The 19,986-nt window shown below is 58.4% G+C and overlaps 5 protein-coding genes across 5 annotated transcripts; 2 read left to right on the top strand and 3 right to left on the bottom strand.

Annotated features, from left to right (window-relative positions):
* Window positions 1-1,129: 1,129 nt before the first annotated feature.
* Window positions 1,130-5,894, bottom strand: BUD4 (Bud site selection protein bud4; the record flags this gene model as incomplete). Its single annotated transcript, XM_066773604.1, has 4 exons — window positions 1,130-1,753; window positions 1,825-2,585; window positions 2,641-5,758; window positions 5,814-5,894. 4 exons carry the CDS (start codon window positions 5,892-5,894, stop codon window positions 1,130-1,132), a joined length of 4,584 nt encoding a protein of 1,527 aa, XP_066636171.1.
* A 1,030-nt stretch (window positions 5,895-6,924) lies between these two features.
* Window positions 6,925-8,619, top strand: MRH4 (RNA helicase; the record flags this gene model as incomplete). Its single annotated transcript, XM_066773603.1, has 1 exon — window positions 6,925-8,619. The coding sequence occupies one exon, from the start codon at window positions 6,925-6,927 to the stop codon at window positions 8,617-8,619; it is 1,695 nt and encodes a 564-aa protein (XP_066636170.1).
* Window positions 8,620-11,151: 2,532 nt separating this feature from the next.
* On the bottom strand, window positions 11,152-12,558 carry SLS55_002116 (uncharacterized protein; the record flags this gene model as incomplete). Its single annotated transcript, XM_066773602.1, has 1 exon — window positions 11,152-12,558. One exon carries the CDS (start codon window positions 12,556-12,558, stop codon window positions 11,152-11,154), a length of 1,407 nt encoding a protein of 468 aa, XP_066636169.1.
* Window positions 12,559-14,173: 1,615 nt separating this feature from the next.
* SLS55_002115 (uncharacterized protein) lies at window positions 14,174-16,678 on the bottom strand (the record flags this gene model as incomplete). Its single annotated transcript, XM_066773601.1, has 1 exon — window positions 14,174-16,678. The coding sequence occupies one exon, from the start codon at window positions 16,676-16,678 to the stop codon at window positions 14,174-14,176; it is 2,505 nt and encodes an 834-aa protein (XP_066636168.1).
* Window positions 16,679-17,599: 921 nt separating this feature from the next.
* ALG8 (glycosyl transferase) lies at window positions 17,600-19,479 on the top strand (the record flags this gene model as incomplete). The annotated part of the gene is made up of 5 exons (XM_066773600.1): window positions 17,600-17,679; window positions 17,773-17,851; window positions 17,902-18,095; window positions 18,145-19,083; window positions 19,269-19,479. 5 exons carry the CDS (start codon window positions 17,600-17,602, stop codon window positions 19,477-19,479), a joined length of 1,503 nt encoding a protein of 500 aa, XP_066636167.1.
* Window positions 19,480-19,986: the final 507 nt, after the last annotated feature.

Raw genomic sequence — 19,986 nt, 5'->3', positions numbered from 1 at the left:
AAAAAATGTATCCAAGATACTGAAGATGGCATTTCAATGAAACCGCTGTATGTATGTACCCTTCTTTTTCCCTCCCCGACCCCGTCTTCCCAAATAGACTAGAGAGATCCAGGAATCGGAGAGAGAAAGAGCAAGAGAGAGTGAGAGAAAGACGTTGTTACGTACGTAGCTCGTTCTTTTGTGGTTTGTCATTACACAGCGTCAGTCTCGTACCGTTGTTTGTTTCCTTTCGTTACCATTTCCACTCCTTCCCCCACCAACCAACCAACCCATGATGTCCAAAGGAGAAGAGCAAAGGAAAATCCTATCCCCCGTCGACCAGCCCAGAGAGGAAAAAAGCGCCTCCCCCGAGATGATTGAGAAAAAATTGAAAAGAGCAAGGAAACACAGAAAGAAACAAGAAACAAGGAGAACCAAAAGCCAGACTTCATACAACTCCCTTCCCTTCCATTGATCCTGAGGGAAACGCCCATGCAAAAAGAAAAGAGATCGCACCATGATTCTCCACCACCAACAATGACTACCATCATCTTCCCCGGTCAACCACCACCAACCATCGGCGAGACTCTCGCCGACTGAACCAATTACTCGAAGTGGGAGGAAGACGCTAAAAAGCAACATCTTGGCAACACAGAAGAAGATTTTGGTTTCCATCCGCGGCACCAAGGAAAATTTTCGTTAAGGAGCGTAACCCGAGCAGCTGCGGTAGTTGAGAGAACTAGCCCGCGTACGCCGGCTCGGAAGTGGGGGGACGTAAGCTTTCAAAAGTTGGCCAGCAAAAGCTAAGAATTGAAGGGAGAGAGCTCTGGACAGTGATGATGTACGTCTGGAGGCGTTCTTCGCCAAATCCCAGGAAACTTCGAAAGGCGACGACGATGGACGGTCGAAGTAACAAACGAACCGCGGAGAAGATCATCCTTTGTCGGGCGGGAGCCCGTGCAAAGTCTATTCCATCCAGGGACTGGCCAGCAGCAGAAGGTATCTGAGAGCAGCGAGCAAGCAGCGCAAGAGAGGTTCAAGACGAAGAGATGGGTATCGGCACTAAAGAAATGCAAGCAAGAGGACCAAGGAAATTGGCGTTGCGTCCTTCCATCTAGCCGCCAGGCGAATGGCACGGGTTGAGCGAGGCTTAGAAGATCATGGACTTAACCTCACCACGGCGCGAAGACGTCCGGGGCCCGGTTCCATGGTGCCGAGGGCTCTTGTCAATAGGCGGCGGCGGGGGCATCTCGCTGCGTCGGTGGTACCGCTTGGCGCTGACCGAGTCGCTGTTGGTGGTCTCCCTGTCGTACAAGCCAGGCCGAGTGGGGTCGAATCTGGAGTCATCCGTCTCCTGCGAGTTGATGCTTGCCGCCTTCTCCTGGGCGCGAATGGCCGCCCTCTCGTCCTTCTCCTTCCTGAAGACCAATTCGGTCCATGCCTTGGTCGAACTAGACATGGTGCTTTTGCCGACGACTTCCGAGAGCTGGTCCATCCAACTGTCTTTCTGCGCTGCGCTGTCGGCATAGAAGTCAATGGTCTCGCCGTTGCCGAAACGGATGCGGAAACCCTCCTCGACGAACGCATAGCCCTCGTCTTCCTCAGCAAAGCCGGACTTGCGGCGGCTGCCATCCTTGTTGTGAACCAGCGAAGTGCGATCGTCAATAAGCTTTGCCGCCTTGGCGAGGTTAATCGTGGCACGAGGCTGGCGAGTAGTCTCGTGGTAAGCTGTGAGCTTCGAGCCAGAGAGCCGGAAGAAACGGCGGCGCCAGTACTAAAAAGACTAATCAGGATATAACCACTTCTTCGCCAGCGCTGCCACTGGTTGAAGGGGAGAACACTTACAGGGCAATCGCCACCTTGCTGGCTGAGGTGTCCCTCCCAAACACGTCCCTTGGCTTCCTCGGCTTCCTTCATTTCGCGAATGCAAGCATTCATGCTCTTGGGCATGTCGTCATCGGTAGCGCCCTTAGGCTTGGGCACGTAAAGCAGCTGCAAGGTCAACTTGCCAACCTTGTACGGCGGACGGCGAACGGGGCCACCCCTCTTGCTCTTGACACTGTTGGCAATCTCGGCGTCCTCCAACGCCCACTCGTTGAAGCAAGGGACGTCGACTGTGAAGGGGCGACCGTAGGCCTGACGCTCATGGTTCTTGAGGCAGACATAGGCTCGTGCGAAGGAACCATCGGCCGCAACAAGATCATGCAGAAGGTCCCAGGAAGTCGGGTTGGCCTTCGCACGCCTGGCTGCCTCACGCTCCTGCTGTGCCTTCAGTGCGGCGGCACGCTCGACACGCTCAGCTTCCTCCTGCTGCTTGCGCTCCTGCTCCTTGCGCTTCTTGGGCGAGGTTAGCAGGCGTCCAAATGCAGAGTTGGACTTCTTGTGACCCGACGGCTTGACGGGGGCAGGAGCAGGCGGAGGTGCCGTAACCTTCGGCTTCGGGGGCGGCGTGAGCTTGGTTTGCAGGGTCAGTTGGAATTCGAGGTCGTTCAAGACAACCAGCTCAAACTCTTGGCCGATCGGGGCATTGCGCGCAAGGTCAAGCCAAGAAGTTGTAACGCAGTGAAGGCCGTTATCCAGTGTGAGCTGGAACCAAGTGCGCTCGTCTGGGACGAAACGTCAGCATCGCATAACCGATCATTTGGGCAAAGAAAGACTCACTCTTTGGCAGCGGCAGGTCAAGATCCTTGACACCAACAACCTTGACAAATAGTCTGCCTCTTTCCATGTTCTCGTCGTTCTCGTCAATCATCGACATGTCGCCGAAGTTATCCGAGACAGCGCTCTCTTGACCAGGAAGCGGCGGTGCAACACCGGGAGCAGTCCTTGGCCTGGACTCGCTTACGGTGACTGAGCAGTTCGAGGCGTTTCGAATGCTGCGGCGCCTCATCTTACCATTCCAAGGCTCAGTCGTCCAGGTGTTGCTGCGGTCACGGTTCTTCTTTGACGAGGAACCGCTTCCCGACCTATTGCCGGGCGCCGGCACCACGCCACGATCGTTAGTGGGAGGGGGAGCCAAGCCATCCCCGGACGGCACGGGCGGGGCCTCGTTACTGAACTGGCGGCTGCTGGCGACGACGACCTTCGTGTTCTGGCGCATGAGGTAACCCTTCTGTGTGCGGAAACTACTGTTAGCGGTCATATTCTGTTGGCCGATACCCAATCCTCCGCCGTTGCTCGCTGCCGATCCCATAGGTGAAGTCGCAGAGAACATGGCATAAGATGGGACAGGAAATAGTGGTTGTTGTACCTTTTGAGCCTCGACAACACGGTCGAACTCGCGATCAAGGTCGAAGCTCAAGTCTTCGCCGATGTCGCCTACGGGAAGATCGATCTTCATCTTGAAGCTCTGACGGCGCCTGGGCTGATCACCCTCACTCTTCGTCTCGTCATCCGTGGTAGCCTCTTGCTCCTCGGAGACATTAGAGAGGTGCGACGGCTCTTCCTCATCCTCGTCCTCACGAGTCATGGACAAGCGCGTGGGGCTACGCTCCTGCTGCATGGGCGGGGGGACCTCACCACTGACTTTGCGGCGAGTAGCTGCCATCGTGGCAAAGTCGGAAGGCGTGGCAGAAGGACGAGTTCTCAACGAACCACCAGGAGCCTTGATTGTTGCAATGGGATCCTCAACCTCCGCTGAGTCCTCACGCTCCGGAGGCTCGATAGGATTCCGAATGACCGAGTCTGGGGTGCCAGGCTCGCCCTCACTATCCACGCCAGGCGCCTTCGGAAGCTCGAGCTCGTCATCCGGCGTAAGCGGGCGTTGAAGGAAGTCCTCGTCGGGCTCGAGCTTAGGAGCCGAGTCCACTGCGGGCGTGCTCCGGTTCTTGTCGAGGTACGACTGGAGCTGGAGGTGGAAGTCATCCTCATTGTTAAACGAGCCAAACTCGGGCATATCGGCAACCTTCTGGTGTTCCTTCTGGCGTTCCTCCTCAGATGCCTCGTCGGCGGCTGCGCGGTCAGCCTTCGGGGTAGGCGGGCCCTCGTCCTCATCCGTGGCATTGTTCTGAGCCTGCCTCTCCTCGTCATCGTCGTGAGTGGTTGAGTAACGGATAGCATCGTCATCGTCGCCGAGGTCCGTGCCGCTGATATCATGACGAATCACGGAACCCGCGTCGCTGAAGTTGTCCTCCTCATCATCGTCCTGGTCGTCAGGCGAGCCTTGACCGCTGTGGAGCTGCGGGATCGCGTTGAAATCCAACGTGACGTCTTCATCCTCCTTCTTGACCTCGGCGGGCTCCTCGGCCGGTTCCTGGGCAGGCTCTTCGGGGACATGCTCGTCGAAGTTGGAAGAAACTTCACGGGAAGGAATAGGGACATCGGGGTCGTACATCTCAAGCTCCCCGTAGCCATGCTCTGAGATCATAGAAGGTTGCTCAGGAAGCTCGTAGTCATCATAGTTGCGACTCTTGACCTTCTCCAGGATCGACTCGCGGGAGATGTGTGGAATGTCCATTTCGTCCAGTGCTGACTCTTCGTCTTCAGCAGGCTCTTCTTCGGCCTTCAATGCGTCCTGGCTGTCCTTCCGCTCGTGGTCCGCCTCCTTCGCTGCCTCATCCCTGTTATCCATAGTAGGCGTCGTTTCACGGGATCCATGGATGCCCATGAGCTGAAGGCGATCTTCCAGGGACATGGGGGAGTTCCGACCCATGCTGAGAATATCCGACTTGGAAATGCTTGTTCCGATGCGGGGAGGCGAAGGCAACGAGCGGTGAGCGCTACTGGCACGCTCGGCGACAGCAGAAAGACCGGTGAGTGATTCTCTCCTTCCACGCAGGTCGGGAGAGGCAGACATGGGAGGAAGAGGCGGAAGCGGGCGTTGCTCGGGATCGGATGCGCTGGAGTGCTGGCGCACGTGCTCGGTGCTCTGAGAATTAGGCCGAGCGGTCGGCGGAGGGCTTGATTCTGCACCGTCGAAAGGGTCATCGAAAGAATCGGCCAGGTCGGTGTTCGCAGCCTCGGGACTCATGTGGCGCCAGTCGCCGGGCAATACCACGGGCGTCTTTTCTGTGTCCTCGAGCGACTCATCGAAGCTGTCGTCCCGCTCGAACGAATCACCCTCAAATTCGTAGATTTCCTCGTCCTCGTCGTCGGAGTACTCGCTGCCCTCGCGCGATGCTAGGGAAGGCTCCGGTGTCACCATTTCATACTCGTTGACAATAGGAGGCTTCGATTCGAAGGTAACGCTTTTCGCATGGCGACGCAACGGACGTTGCGGGCCTTCGCCTAGCCGCTCGTCGTCGGAGGAGACTGCGCTCGAGTCGTCGTAGCTCGTGCTGTATCTTCCATTGCGCGAAAGGGACGACCGGAGAGGCGAGGCATGCGTCTTTGTCGGGGAGGAGGACGAGGAGTTGGTCATGTAGCTGCCGTCGTACTTGGATGGCGATCCCCTCGGGGTCGAGTCGGCGCTGTCGGTGCTGCGGCTGTGCTGGTGCTTCTTGGGGATTTCGCGGCTGCGCAGAGGATCGAAACCGCGCGGTACGAAGCCCTGGGCGCTAAGAGGGCGGTGGGTGGCGAGCGGGCGCTCGACGACGGGCAGCTTGGTGGGGTCGTACTCGTTCTTCTGCTCGCGAGCGAACATGGTGCTGTTGCGCACGCGAGAGGCCTTCATGAGGTTCTCGATGGAGCTGCGCTTGGGCGACAGGGTCTGCTGCTCGCGCTCGGACGAGTTCTCGACGTCGGGCGAGTTGGGGTCGCGCGACTGCCAGAAGCGGTGTTTCGACGACGAGCCGAAGGGCGACGTCTCCGACGGCGGCGTGTCCTGGGTCGGGACGGTAATCTACACATCGTCAGTAACGTGGGCAACGTGCAGCGTGGAATGCGGCGCGTGGTACCTTTGTGGCCAGCTTGTGGCTGGGCGAGTTCCGGCGGTGCTCCATGGGGCTGATCTCGGAGAGCGGACCGGTGGCACTCATCTTCGCGGGCGACGACGTCGGGCTGTTTTTGTTTATGCGTAGAGGCTGGACCTGGCGGCGGTGAGTTTCGCGGACCACGGCCGGTGGACGGCGGTGTATGGACTTACGGCCTCCGGGGGCATGTCGACCGGTTGGCTGGAGCTTGCGTGGGCCGACGACGCTCAATTGGCCGAGCGACGGAGGAACGCAGGCAGGAATGCTCAGCAGTCAAGCAAGCACTAACGAGCGATCGGACTGGCGCGGCCAGCTCATGCAAAGTGGGCGACGAGAGAAGGGATGGCGACGCTGGGGATGCGCGAGGAGGAGGAAGGAGGAGAAGCGTGTTTATGGAGCGGTGGAGGGAGATGACGATGATGTGCGGGCTCGTGTGGAGGGTAGTAACCGTGCTTTGCTGGTGTGTGTTGACGGACGGCGGTTCCACCCGCCTGCGCTGCCCGCGATCACCATGGAAACGACGCGCGACACGCCGTTTTCCCTCCCCAGCCGCAGCTGTGGCCTCGCCCACCAGCCGTGTAACGGCGGCCCCCAAGCGCGCGGTGATTGCGCCCGCTGCGCGCGGCAATTAGAACCGCCTTGCAATCTGCGTGCGTGCTGCGCCGTTGCGGCTCTAGCAGGCAGCGCAGAGGCAGCGCCTGGCTGGCCACGACTTGGGCGCAGGGCTCGAGCACCGCCACTCCGCCGCGCCCGACGCCGACTCCGACTCGCGCGTCGCGAAAATTCTCGGACGTCACCGCGGCGCGCTTCCAAGTTCTTGCTGCCATCTCCCCTCCACGCGACCGATCCTTCGTGGGTCGCCTCATCTCGTACCCCTGCTCCGCTGCGATCTTTCGATGCTGCTCTTCTAGTCGCCTTCTACTTGGGTTGCCCAGCCCGTTACATGTCATTCGCCATGCTTCGCGCCTCCTCCCAGCTCTGTCCCTTCTGCGAACTTCGCACCCTCTTCCCCGGCCGCCTCCCCGCGGCCGCTACATCGCAATGGCAGCAGGCACGCTTCGCCTCGCAGTTCCAGAGGCGCGAAAAACCTGCGCGCATGCAACTGTCGCCCAAGGTCGCACAGCCAAAAACAAAGCCCACTACCCGCAGACCGGAGGGTCCCTTCGCTGGTCTCAATCGCACAAAAGTCCCCCGTAGTCTCCAGGCACAAGCACCAAAAGTACCGGCACCAGCGTCCCGTCAAGATTCAAAGTTCGGCAAACCGTCCCGAGATGCAAAGAGCAGAGGCCCAAAGGAAGACCCCAGATGGTACAAGTCGTTGAAGGAGCGGCGCGCCCTGAGCCCCGTGTCCTACGATCATCGATCGGATGTGAAGCAGCGGATCGCCGAGATTGACGACTTCCAGCAATTTCCTTTGCTACCCGTCATACAAAACTCGATCCTCACGGAAGGCCTGCGGGGCCTGGAGGACATTACCCCTACGCCAGCCCAGCGCGTGGCCATTCCCGCCCTACTCAACATGCACCCCAGAGGATCGAGGCGAACCTCCGGGACGGAGATTACAGAAATGCAACAGTTCTTGCTTGCAGCTGAGACAGGCTCAGGCAAGACACTTGCCTATCTCCTTCCCATCATGGATGCGATCAAACGCGCAGAGGTGGAGGAGAAGGAGAAGGAGGAGAAAGAGAAGGCAAAGTTGGAAGAGGCAAGAAAGGAAAAGATGTTTGAGCTTGAGTCGCCGCCGCTCGCGGGCGAGGAAAACCCTAATGCTGGGAGGCCTCGTGCCATTATCCTCGTCCCTTCGGCAGAGCTGGTGGATCAGGTTGGCGCGGTGGTCAAATCTTTCTCGCACACGGTAAAGTTCAGATCATCGCTCATATCGGCTGCCTACTCGGGCACAGTGATCAGGAACCGGCTTTTTGCGCCTGGTGGTGTAGACATTGTCATTGCTACTCCACATTTGCTGTCCAGCATTGCGGAGAGTGATCCTAACATCCTCAGCCGGGTCAGTCATCTTGTTATCGATGAAGCAGACTCGCTTCTTGATCGTTCTTTCTCGCCCCTCACTTCTGCCATAATCGACAGAGCCACGCCGTCGTTGCGCCAGCTCATTTTCTGCTCGGCGACTATCCCTCGTAGCATGGACACGTACCTGCGAAACCGCTTCCCTGACATCAAAAGACTGGTCACGCCCAACATACACGCGATTCCTAGGCGTGTCCAACTTGGAGTTGTTCAAGTTGACCAGCAACCGTACAAGGGGAACAAGGATCTTGCCTGCGCGGACACGATTTGGAACATTGGCCGTTCGGCCGCAGAGCAGTCGGAAGACCAGAAAGAGGTGGCCAGCACGAAGCGTATCATCGTTTTCGTCAACGAACGCGAGAAGGCTGTTGAGTTGTCCCAGTACCTTGTCTCCAAAGGTATCGATTCCATCGCGCTGAACAGAGATACTTCGGACCAGAGGCAGGCGCAAGCCCTAACCGCTTTCCGGGGCTTGGTGTCTAAGAATGATAAAGCCACAACAAGCCCCAAGAGCGAGCGCAGCCTTGCGAACACGAAGGTTCTGGTGGCTACGGATCTCGGCTCTCGTGGAATTGACACGATCGCGGTGAAGTACGTCATTTTGTACGATGTGCCGCATTCGACAGTCGATTTCATCCACCGTCTCGGCCGGACCGGGCGCATGGGCAGGCGTGGGCGCGGCATCGTGTTGCTTGGCAAGGGAGACCGTGCTGATGTCGTCAAGGACGTCAGGGAGGGCATGTACAGAGGCCAGGCCCTCATCTAGTCGATGCTCGTAAGTATGTATAATGACCTCTGTCCCGACGGAGCTGTACAACACAATGTAGAAAAAGGATTCACGTCTGCAGATGCCGTTGATGAAATGATACTTTGAAGCAGCAACTCGTCATTCCCAGGCAGTCCCTACTGTTTGACAACAACACGGCGAGTCTGTTATATCCGTGGCTCCGGTGTTACTGAGGTAGGGAAGATGGACTGCTCCAGAATAGCATTCAGCTCGCCTCCTTACAGCCAGTGGGAAGCGGAGCGGGCAATGTTCCAGATGGGGCTACAGCCAAGTTAGCGTCATTCGGCGGAACCGCGAATCACAATATACGCATTTAGCTGAATCGCATTGCTGCCTTCTTTCGACATGCGAGACTGCCATTCGACCAGCTGCCGCGCGTTTTTGCCCGCCCCGTGGTTCCCGCTAGCGAGCCAAGGAATAGAGGAGTGACATCATCCGCGCGGTAAAATGCCACGGCACACAGCTAGCGCGTCGTGAGGCTGGCGGCCCAACGACACCGCCAGCCCCACACCGCATCTACCCGACACATATGTAACAGTAGTAACGTCGGTTGCTCCCTCAGCAGAGCCGCTTTGCATCGCGATGGCGACATAACCAACGTCTATTTTAGGACTGTTGCTGTTTTTTCAGCTCATGGCTATGTAGTGCCCATGTCCTTGTCCTGCCGCCGCCGCGGAAAGCCGTGAGGATGCGTAGTATGCAGTATGGCCGTTTCGGATCCCGCGCCTATGTACTGCCTAGAAGCTCCCCTCCCATCCCTCCGGTGATAAGTTCCTCTACATACCTCCGTCCGACATGCTTTCGTTTGTTTTTCCCCGTTACCTGTTCTTGTGTTCGTCTCTTCTTCCCCCTTCTCCTCCGTCCGCCTTTCTCTATCTCTCTCTTTCTCTCCCTTTTTGTCATCGTCGCCCTCGTGACCAACAACAACAACCACAACCAACAAGCCGTACAACAAATAGTGCCCGCTGGATCAGACGATGGACGAACGGACGCGGACGCCGGCCATGACGGGGCCTGGCCTGGATCCCAAAAGCATAAGCATCCCATCCCAGCTGCGCCCAAGATTGTCGTCTGTGCGCCAAGCCCAGCCAGCCCGACATGGCGCGCGCGCGCACGCACAACGCTCAGGCGCGTCTGTGTCGTTGGCGCGTCAACGGCCCCCGGAAGGCATCAGGCCAGAGCGGTCGGTCTTGCGCATCCTGGGGTTGTATGCTTGTCTGTCCGTGTCTGCTGCTGATGTCCGTTCGTTCGTTCGTTCGTTCGTGAACACTGCGACTACTACTGTGAGGCGAAATGGAATGTGTCTTCGGCGTAGGTAAGACGGAAATGGAGCGAGGTGGGAAGTAGGAGTCTAGTGCCGGATGCCGAGGTAAGTGAGCAGACGCCGGGACAGCCGGACGGCTCGACGCCGTGGTCGGATGGGTAAGGTACAGACAGTGTCGCGTATTTCTCGTCGCGCGGAAAGGAAGAAAGAGGTCGACGGAGCTCCGAGAGAGATGTTCGAGCGCGCACACGCGCCTGTCCGAAACAAGGTCGGTCGATGAGCGGAGTATCAGTGCTCGGGGTGGTTGGTTTGCGAGCGGCGGGTGCGGAGGCGCGTAGGTAGGTGGCGATGAAGCTGTAGGTGTAGCTGGCTCCGGTGCGCTTGATATCGGAGACGGTGGATCCGAGCGAGCGGGCTCGAGAAAGCTACGGATGGGCGGCATCCAGATGGTTCGTGTGGATGTTGAAGCTGCGCTTGCGAATGGCTAATCGCACGTTGTGGCACACCACCATGGGCAGCATCCGATGTTCACTATCACACAGCGCACCACTATCATATGAAGGTTGTCATTCCCGCCTGAGCTATCTGTGTCCGTCACGTCCACCCGTGATGGAGGACCCTAAGGGTCGTCAGGTTGGAAAAAAAAAAAAAATGAGAGAACCCGCCATCGAAGAGCCAGATAAAAGCAAATCCACCGTTGAAGCCCAGAGGCAGAAGCCGGAAATCCTGAATTGAACAAACTCTCCTCCGCCAAAGACCAGATTGAGGAAGACCATGAGAAGCCCGAATGCCCAAGCGTGTTCCTTCTCTCCCGCCAAGGAAGCACCAGATGAGCAGAATGTAAAAGCCGATCGGGTCTGTACCGCAGCGAAGTTGACGAAAGAAAGCAGAATCTTGGAGAAGCTGTGCTGGAAGCAGCAAAGCAGAGCCGTTTCGTTGAGAAGGGGAGCTCCGTGCTACCAGGGGTGCGAAGATCGATAGGAAAACGTGTTGCTGATATACAGAATGAAAAGGTAGCTCCGAGTCAGTGTGCCGTTCCTCTCTTGCCACCAGAGGAGGTTCTGTATTAATGTGGGCGATTGAGAAGCAGATAAACAAGAAAATTTTTGGAGGCCGAAAGGGACGTCCTGGGTATCGTATCAAGTTGTAGTCGAGCAAGGTTCAATTGCGGAACCCAAATGCTCAAGAGAAGATGGACCAAATCACCACCAACGGTCCAGGAAAGAGCTCATGAGATGGCCAAGAACTTAGACGTTGTCTTCAAAGAACTGTTCCAAGGCGGCGTCGGCAGCTGGTGTGTACAGGGTCCGGATTTCCCAGTACAAATGAGCCTGGATGCTGTTCTCAAGGCTCTTTGCGACTTCGACCAAATCCTTGATCAACTGCTGGACACTTTCGTCTCGCTGATCCGCGACCCTTCCAAAGTCCATGCAGATTAGCTGGAGGTCCGGGAATGCGTCGCGCCCGGCGTCTGCAATGGAAGCAAGAGGCTCCAGGTCCCTGGAGGTGCAAGACGACAAGCGGAGCCTCTGAAGGCTTGATGGCAGGGTCTTTGAGAAGAGCGAACGCTCTTCGATCTGTGGAGGACATCCCAGAAGCAAGGCCTCCGGAATGTCGAGAACCTTGAGTCTCCGGAAATTTGTCAAAGACTCCAAATGGATGGGTATCAAGTGCATACCCTCCCTGATCGTGGTGAGGAGCGCGAGGATCTCAATCGTGGAGGCGCGTTCACTGATGGCGTCGCAAACCGGCTCGAGCCAGTTGTTGATCTGCTCAGGCATGCCACAGCTGACAATGAAGTTGGTCAGACGTGGGCTGGCTCGGACGAGCGCACTGAGGAAGGAGGCCTCAAGGTGGAAGGTGTTCAGCTCGATGTTGGTGATCTTGGTGCGCTTGGGAAGGATGTCTAGCGACATATTAGGAGAAGTGTAGCCGTCGATGTCAATATTCTGCAAGCACGGCGCTGTGAACAGGGCGCCCAGAGAGGAGCAGGGGACTTCCAGTGATGCGTGCATGATGGTCAGCTTCTCGAGCATTCCCATCAAATAGCGCGGCTTCTCGCCAGCGGGCGTCGTGGCGTAAGTCTTCGCGACAGTGTTCAGCGCCAGCTCTAAGAAAGACATCCGATGGTCTTGGATGTCGTTGATCTGGATGTCAGCCGTCTTGACGGCGCGCAGGATTGTGAGGAACAGAGCGAGATGGGCGTCGGGTTGGTTCTTGCCAAGCTCTGTGAGCCAAAACATCTTCAGAGCGGCATCCACCTTTCCGCTCAGTATCTTTGAAGCGGCGTGCATGAATGTGCCCTCCAGCTGCTCGGGAACACGCATCTCCCGTGCAAAGCGGAAGTTCTCAACCAAAAGGGCAGGGGGACCGGTTTGGTTGAAAACCACGGTCAGATACTGCAAAGACTTAGCCAAGTCTTTTCGAAGCACGAATAGCTTCGTGATAGGGACCACATCGTTATACCGGACGGTGACCTTCTTGAAGAGCAGTCCCTGCGCAATGTCCCGGAAGCGCTGAGACACAAAGCAATTCTTCTTGAGCTCCTCTTTACCACCGGTTTCTTTGAGGACGAGTTCCAGTACTTCGGTCGGAAGGTTGCAGATGGAAGATTCGGGCGCCATGACGATGACGGGGGAAGTGGAGGTAGCCATAAGGATTGATAACGGTGTTCGCGGGTGGCAAAGGCAATGATGGTGCAGAATGGATGTCGAGGCGGGCGAAGATGAAAAGGTGTGCGGGTCGGCGGAAGAGCGGGAGCTTTATGTAGCTTGCGCAAGCAGCAAGCGCCGGACCCTGTAGGCAGCAACTGGACCCTGAGAAAGTAAAAAAGCCAGCCCGCGCGGCCATTCGTAGAAGGCGCGCGAAAATGCTTCGGCGGTGATATTATGGGTGCAGGTGGTTGCTAGGGAGACGGGCCCGGCCCGTGATGCACACCCAAAGGTGGCCCTTCCTACCTTGGAAGCCGCCCACCCGTAAGGCTGAACAGGCGAGGCTTCCCGCACACTCGAAGCGCCATCTTGCGATATTGCCGGTCGTTGCGGATGTAGTGGCGCGGCGGCCTTGGAAGATCTGGGGCAAAGTGTTTTTGGAATCGCAGGAAGATCTACAACAAAGTTTCCACAGATCTCAGCCGTCGGGCCAACGCTTGTTCAGTCACAACCAGTTCATACAGTGTCATCGATCTGGACATTCATTATGGAGCGGTGGTGGTGGTACATAGTAGCACACTGTTCGACACGACCTCGCCGTCGTCCGCAGCCCGCCCGCCCTTTCTTACATTACATTTATCTTCGACGAGGAAAAGCAAAAGAATCAAACCAGACATTAGTTCCCACATTACGATCTTTTGCTTGTATTTTTCTCGTGTTTCTTATATCTGCTTCTGCCTCTTACCCTCGCTCTGTTCCTCTCTCCCCCAAGGAATACTAGAGAGACAGACGAGAGCGGAAAAGATGGCACATTCCAGTCAACGAAGCCAGGAACATACCACTGTTTCAAGTCCACTCGCCGAACGGTCCGTCGTCCTCGTGTTCAATCTTGCATTGCTACCTTTTCCGTCTCTCTCCCTTGGTATCCCCTTCTCATTAAGCCCTAAGTTCGTCGATTCGGTCGGAGGGGTATGGTGGCTCCGCCCTCGTGTCATTTTGCTCCTCGCTCCTTGCTCCTCCCTCGCCAGCTGCGTGGCGTCGCTACTCTGAATCGTTGAAAGAAGTAATTGTCAAAGGTGAGAAGTGCCTCAGCGAATCGAATGCCATGGTAGTGTGGTATCAAAACCCAACCGGGGGGAATCTTTGCCAGAAGGAATCGCAAAAAAAAGGGGGGAATCATTCTCAATCTTAACACACTCCGCCTCCACACCCTATTCAAACTGGAGAACCGATAAAGAGAAGAACAGTAAGAATGAAGCGAAGGAAGTTGCTGCGTTCGGTGAAGGGTAGTATTAAGGGTATGAGGGGTATGCGAGGGGTGGGGATAGCTACGTAAATCAATTCAGAGGAATAACAATAGCGAACGTCATGACACGCAAATAACCCGCATCCACCAAGAAAACTTTCAATAATACAATGGAGTACAGTGCGTGCGTCGGATCAAAAACTCGGAGAAAAGAGAAGTGTCAAATGACAACAAGTATCAACAAAAGAAGCGCAAGATGGCATGCAAATGTGACCAGATCACAACAAACAAAAAGAAATGAAGCAAATTGAAGAGAGATCTCTGAAGCGGTCAAATGACCAACGATGCCATCTATCCGTAGATTCGGAGCGCTTAGTTTGCACCAGCCTCCTCTTCAGCCCAGCCGGGCAGGCCTCCGTGGCCCTCGCCCTGGATCGCGAGACCGAAGCCGTTGCCGGCGCCGAAGCCGCCCAGCCCGCTAGCCAGGCTGCCGAAGTTCTGGCTCTGGCCCTGGCTCGTGGCGCTCGAAGGCTGACCAAAGGGGCCCTGCGAGAACACGGGCAAGCTGACAGCACGCGCGTGCTGAGCACTCCTGCCAAGGTTCGAGGGCGCAAGCAGACCGCCAATCGTCGTGGAGCCAGAGCCCGAGTTGGACGCAGGGCCGGATCCGTTCGTCAAGCTGAAAGAGCTGCTCGGGCCATGGTGCGACGTGTGCGCCGGGGCCGCGTTCGCGTTATCCGCCGCATAGAATGCAGCCTGGGGGCTGGGGAACTGGCTCTGCTGCGAGTTCTGCTGCTGCTGCTGCTGCTGCTGCTGTTGCTGCTGAGCACTCGGGAAGGGGTCCAGGTTCGACGGCTGCTGCTGGTACTGCTGCTGTTGCTGGGGCTGCTGGGGCTGCGATTGCTGGGCCTGCAGGTACAAGATGAGCGGGTTGTTTTGGCTCTGGTAGAGGATGTTGGCCGGGGTCGGGGCCTGCACGCCGGGGTTGCCGGAACCAGTGGGGGAGATCGAGTTCTGGCTCCTGTTCGGCTGCGACATGCCATTGAGCGGCGACGGGGATTGCAGCTCGCCGTTCTGCTGGCCCTGCTGGTTCTGCATGTTCTGCAGCTGACGAGGGGGGTTGCCGCAGCGATCCTTGCCAAAGTTGACCTTGAAACGCTTGTACTCGTCCTTCTGGCGGACGGCCTCGATCGCCTTGATGGCATTGGCAATGTTGGTGAAGTTCACAAACGCGCAGCTCTTCTCGCGCAGCGTGTTGACCAATTCAATCTCGCCATACTCGGAAAAGTCTTGGCGGAGGCGCTCCTCCGTCCAGGATTCGTCCAGGTTGCCAATGTAGACGTTTCGAGAAGCGCCGCCGCTGACGGCCAGCGCAATCGCAGGTGGCAGGGCTCCCGAGTGCTTGCCCCAGCCAATCTTCAGGCGGCGGTTATGGATCATCAGACCCTGAAGCTGGCTGAGAGCGTAGAAAGAAGCGGCGGAAGTGGGGTCGATGAAGGTAACGAAGCAGATGTGCTTGTCGGGAATGTAACGGATGTGGTGCAGGAGGCCGCCCCGGACAACGTTGCAGATTTCCTCGATGGTCGTTTCAGGATGGATGTTGCCGAGGTAGACGGTCCTGTTGCCCAGGTTGTTGGCACCGCCAGCGGATGTCGCAACAGCGGCTGCAGCAACGGACTGCTGAGCCAGAGCATTCGAAATCAGGTCCCGGTCGGCGCCGTTGAGGACGTGGGCGTAGCCTGGGGCAATGCCAAGGTACTGCGCCGCGTTCTGCTGCTGCGTCTTCGAGACGTAGGCACAACGGTCCTTGCCGTAGTAGACACGACGCGGCGGCTGCCACTTGGGCTCCTGGGGAAGCTGGGCGACGGCCTTGATGGCGTTTCCGATGGACAGGAAGTGGACGAAGCCAATCGCCTTCTCCCTCACAATCTTGACGGTATCGATGGACCCAAACTTGCCCAGATCCTCGCGAAGCTCCTCCTCGGTGACATCCTCGGACAGGTTCCCCAGGTACACGTTCCTGGAGGCACCCGACTGCTGGACGGCCAGAGCGACCGACGTGGGGACCTGCGAAGGCTTGCCCCAGCCGATCTTGATGTCCTGGCCCCTGATTGACAACTTTTTCAAGATTGCGTCAGAGTGGAAGTGCGTGGCAGAGCTGCTGTCGAGGAAGGAGATGAAGGCGCAGTTCTTGTCGGGCAGGAGCCTGACCGACTCGATCTGACCGCTCCTCACGTGTCCCAGAATCTCCTCGGCGGTTGTCTCCGGGGGAATGTTGCCCAGGTACACGGTCCTGCTCGTGCCCGAGACGAGTCCGGGGGCCATGTGCATCTGCGACCCCAGACCGCCCAGGGCCTGGTTGGCGAGGCTGGGGAAGGCGCCGGTGGGCGACTGCGGGCCGGCGAAGAAGGACGGCGTGTTGATGCCGGTGGGCGACATCATGCTCTGGTACAGCTGGGGCGACATGGGGGCCTGGATGGGGCTGCCCATCTGCGGCTGCTGGTGCTGCTGCTGGGGGGCGCCGTTCTGGAAGCTGGAGAAGCTCTGGAACTGGGGCGAGCCGAAGGCGTTGGGCGAGCCAGGCTGGAAGGGCGAGCCCAGCAGCAGCTGCGAGGGCAGCAGCGGGGTGAAGTTCATGTCGAAGGCGGTGCCAGGAGTCTGCATGTCTGCGCCGGTCTGGTTGAGGCCGCCTAGTCTGCCGGTGGAGATGCTGGGCAGGTTCCTCTGAGGGTGTCGATCGCCGTAGCCGGTGATGGAGGGCTGATTCGAATGGAACGCTCCGTGCGAGAAGCCGGTCGAGTCGCCGTTCATCGAGGTTTTTGAGAAGGAGCTCATTCGGGCAGCGCCGGGGCCCGCGGGGGTGGAGTCTTGTTGCATGGCGAGCAGGTGCGGTGGCAGGACAAAAGCGTCCCGCGCACTGGTAGATAGGACAGCCGTCGTGTTGTATTAGAGCGTCCGGTGCGTTGCGTACCGGACTAGGGAATTATTAGGGTACGAAGAATTGGAGAACGGCGGCGACGGGACAGCACGCTGGCCGATGCGGAGCTCGAGGCGAATTGCGCAGGCGGGGGGTTGCCCTGTCGAGAGGTGAGCGGGCGAGTTGATATTGGATCTGCGCGCAGGAGCCGGCGTACGCGTGCGAGGGCGAGGTTGCGAAGCGAAGGCGCGCGAGCAATGCCACGGGCACACCAGAGCGCGGAGGAGGTGAAGGCGGGCGGGCGGGCAGGCAACGGCGAGTCAGCGGTGTGGTCTCGCGGAGCCCCTTTTGCGGAGACAAAGCAGCGCTGGAGGCGTGGTTATGTGAAGGGTGCGCACGCGCCGGCTGGGGGTTTTGTCGGCGCCGGCGCAGGGTGTGCGTCGGCGGAAGGAATGTGGCCGGGCTCTAGGCGTGGCACGGCCTGGCAACGAAGGGAACGACGAGCAAGGAGCGGCGGCGTCGTGAGCGGAGGGCGCGAGGAGGCGAGCGAGCGGCGACCTCGGCGTGCAGTGCAGTTGCGCGTAGCACAGTGGGAGCGGCAGGGCTGCGGCGGTCCAGGGGAGCCAGGCCGCAGCGAAATGAGCGCCGCGGCGCCCTACCCAAACATTCTTAGCGAGCGCACGAGACAGCAGCACAGGCCGCGCGCTGAGATTGCGGGCGTGGTTGTCCTCCTCAAACCGTACCTTGCGCTAGCCCCGACGCGGCCAGCAGGGTCCGCGACCGCCCAGCCATGCGCATCTTCATCAGCCCGTCCAAATAGCGGCCCCTATACGACGACGCGCACTCAGATCCGTCCCTCGCCCTCCTCACGTGTGCCAAGCATGGCCGACGCCCTGCACCCGTCGCTGGCCCAGTGCGCCCTCGTCGCCACGGCGCTCAAGCTGCTGCTGCTCCCTGCGTAGTAGGTCATTCCGCCGCTGTCTAAGACCCCAATCTCGTCATGCAATGCTCGAGCCGCGCCGCCGGGCAACACGCTGACCCGCCGGGTGCCCAGCAAATCCACCGACTTCGAGGTCCACCGCAACTGGCTCGCCCTCACCCACTCGCTGCCCGTCCGCGGCTGGTACTACGAGGTGAGTCGCCGTCTCAGCCGCCCCGCCGCCGCCGCGCTGATGGAATGCAGCACACGTCGGAATGGACGCTCGACTACCCGCCTTTCTTTGCCTACTTTGAATATGCCCTGTCTCAGGCCGCCCGCCTGGTCGAGCCCGGCCTGCTCAACGTCAAGGCGCTTGGCTACGACACCTGGCAGACCGTCTACTTCCACCGCGCCACCGTGATCGTCACCGAGCTGGTCCTGGTCTATGCTCTTCACCTGTACGCTGCCCGCTCCTGCAATCTTGACGCGCCGCCTGACGCGTGACAGATACGTCCGGACGGCCAGCTCGAGAAGGCTTGCCCACGCCGCTGCTCTTTCGGTCCTGCTGTCCCCGGCCCTGCTGATCATTGACCACATTCATTTCCAGTACAATGGCTTCCTGTTCGGCATCCTGGTGCTGTCCATGGTCCTCGCTCGCCGCCAGTCGACGTTGCTGCTCAGCGGCTACCTCTTCGCGGCCCTGCTGTGCTTCAAGCACCTGTATCTGTACGTTGCGCCGGCGTACTTCGTATACCTGCTCCGCGTGTACTGCCTGAGCCCGCAGTCCATCTTCCGCATCCAGTTCCTCAACTGCGTGAAGCTGGGCGTTGGCATCCTCGCCATCTTCGCCGCCGCGTTTGGACCCTTCGTGTACTGGAACCAGGTGCCGCAGCTGCTGAGTCGCCTCTTCCCGTGGGACCGCGGCTTAACCCACGCGTACTGGGCCCCCAACGTGTGGGCGCTGTACTCGTTCGCCGACAGGGTTATGCTGTACCTGGCGCCGTACCTTAATCTGCCCGTTGACCGGTCGGCGGCAACTAGCCTGACTAGAGGCTTCGTCGGGGACACGCAGTTCGCCGTTCTGCCCGATGTGCCGAAGCAGGCAACCTTTGCCCTGACCCTGCTCTTCCAGATCATTCCGCTCATCAAGCTATTCCTAAAACCGACATGGGAGATCTTCATCGGCGCTGTAACGCTCTGTGGGTACGCTTCCTTCCTCTTCGGATGGCACGTGCACGAGAAGGCCATCTTGACGGTCATCATCCCCTTCAGCCTTATCGCGCTTAAGGACCGCCGGTATCTCGGAGCGTTCCGTCCTCTCGCCGTTGCCGGGCACGTGAGCCTGTTCCCCCTGCTCTTTACCGCCATGGAATTTCCCATCAAGATCTTGTACACCATTTTCTGGCTGGTAGCATTGCTGTTGGCGTTTGACCGGTTGGCGCCTGCGTACGTATCTCATTTCCTCATCTCTTTCGAATGCCCTCATAGTCGGCTCATCTGCTGCCCCCTATTACCTAACATGTCACCTTCCGGATTCTTCCATCTCGTCTCATGTTCCCTTAATGCACCTCATTATCGAAACCCCCTCGTGATTCTCTGTTCACTGACAATGGCCTGATCCCATCACACAGCTCTCCACAGCCGCGGTTCTTCCTCCTGGATCGCTTCGCGCTGTTGTATATAGCGGTGGCCATTCCACTGATCGCGTACACGTCGCTTGTACACCAGCTCGTCTTCGGCGCACGCCTCGAGTTCCTCCCCCTGATGTTTACGAGCTCGTACTGCGCCGTTGGCGTGTTCGGCAGCTGGGTCGGCTTTCTGAACGTATACATGACATCGTAAGCAGGAAAGGAAATCGGAACGTTACCGTTCTTTTGTTCGAACTTTCTCTGGTGGCGGGATCAGGTCGCGACCGACTGCCCGAAAAACGAGACCGATAAGCTTATATCTTTCTCGTCACCTCCTTCCCTTGATTTGCGGGGTGTGTTGATCGTGATGTGGCTTGTGACTCCCCAGATGCGCATCGTGTGGTATCTCGAATCGGCAAGTGACGTCGCTTTTTCCCGAAGATGATAAGAGGGGGAGGACGACGGAGGGAGCGCTTCACTCCACTTTTATAAGTACAATCCTCCCGCTCCCGCCAGTACAGACGAGAAGGAACCGCAAGAAGCCGCCCGTCCTCGTTTAAGCGCCCGCGGCGGCGCGCCCGCACAAGGCCGGCTGGCTAGCCGACGCTGGAACTTGTGATCCGTCCGGAGAGAACCGGGGGAGGGGGGCTCGACCGTTATTAGCCCTTCCTTCCCCCGGCTCGCTGCGAGATACTGCACGGCAGCTGCAAAGGCACGCAAG

The sequence above is a fragment of the Diplodia seriata genome, assembly GCF_021436955.1.
Source record: "Diplodia seriata strain FDS-637 chromosome Unknown scaffold_2, whole genome shotgun sequence".
NCBI classification, from domain to species: Eukaryota; Fungi; Ascomycota; class Dothideomycetes; order Botryosphaeriales; family Botryosphaeriaceae; genus Diplodia; species Diplodia seriata.
The sequence above is the reverse complement of the archived record's forward strand: the minus strand, read 5'-3'. Positions and strand labels throughout refer to the sequence as shown.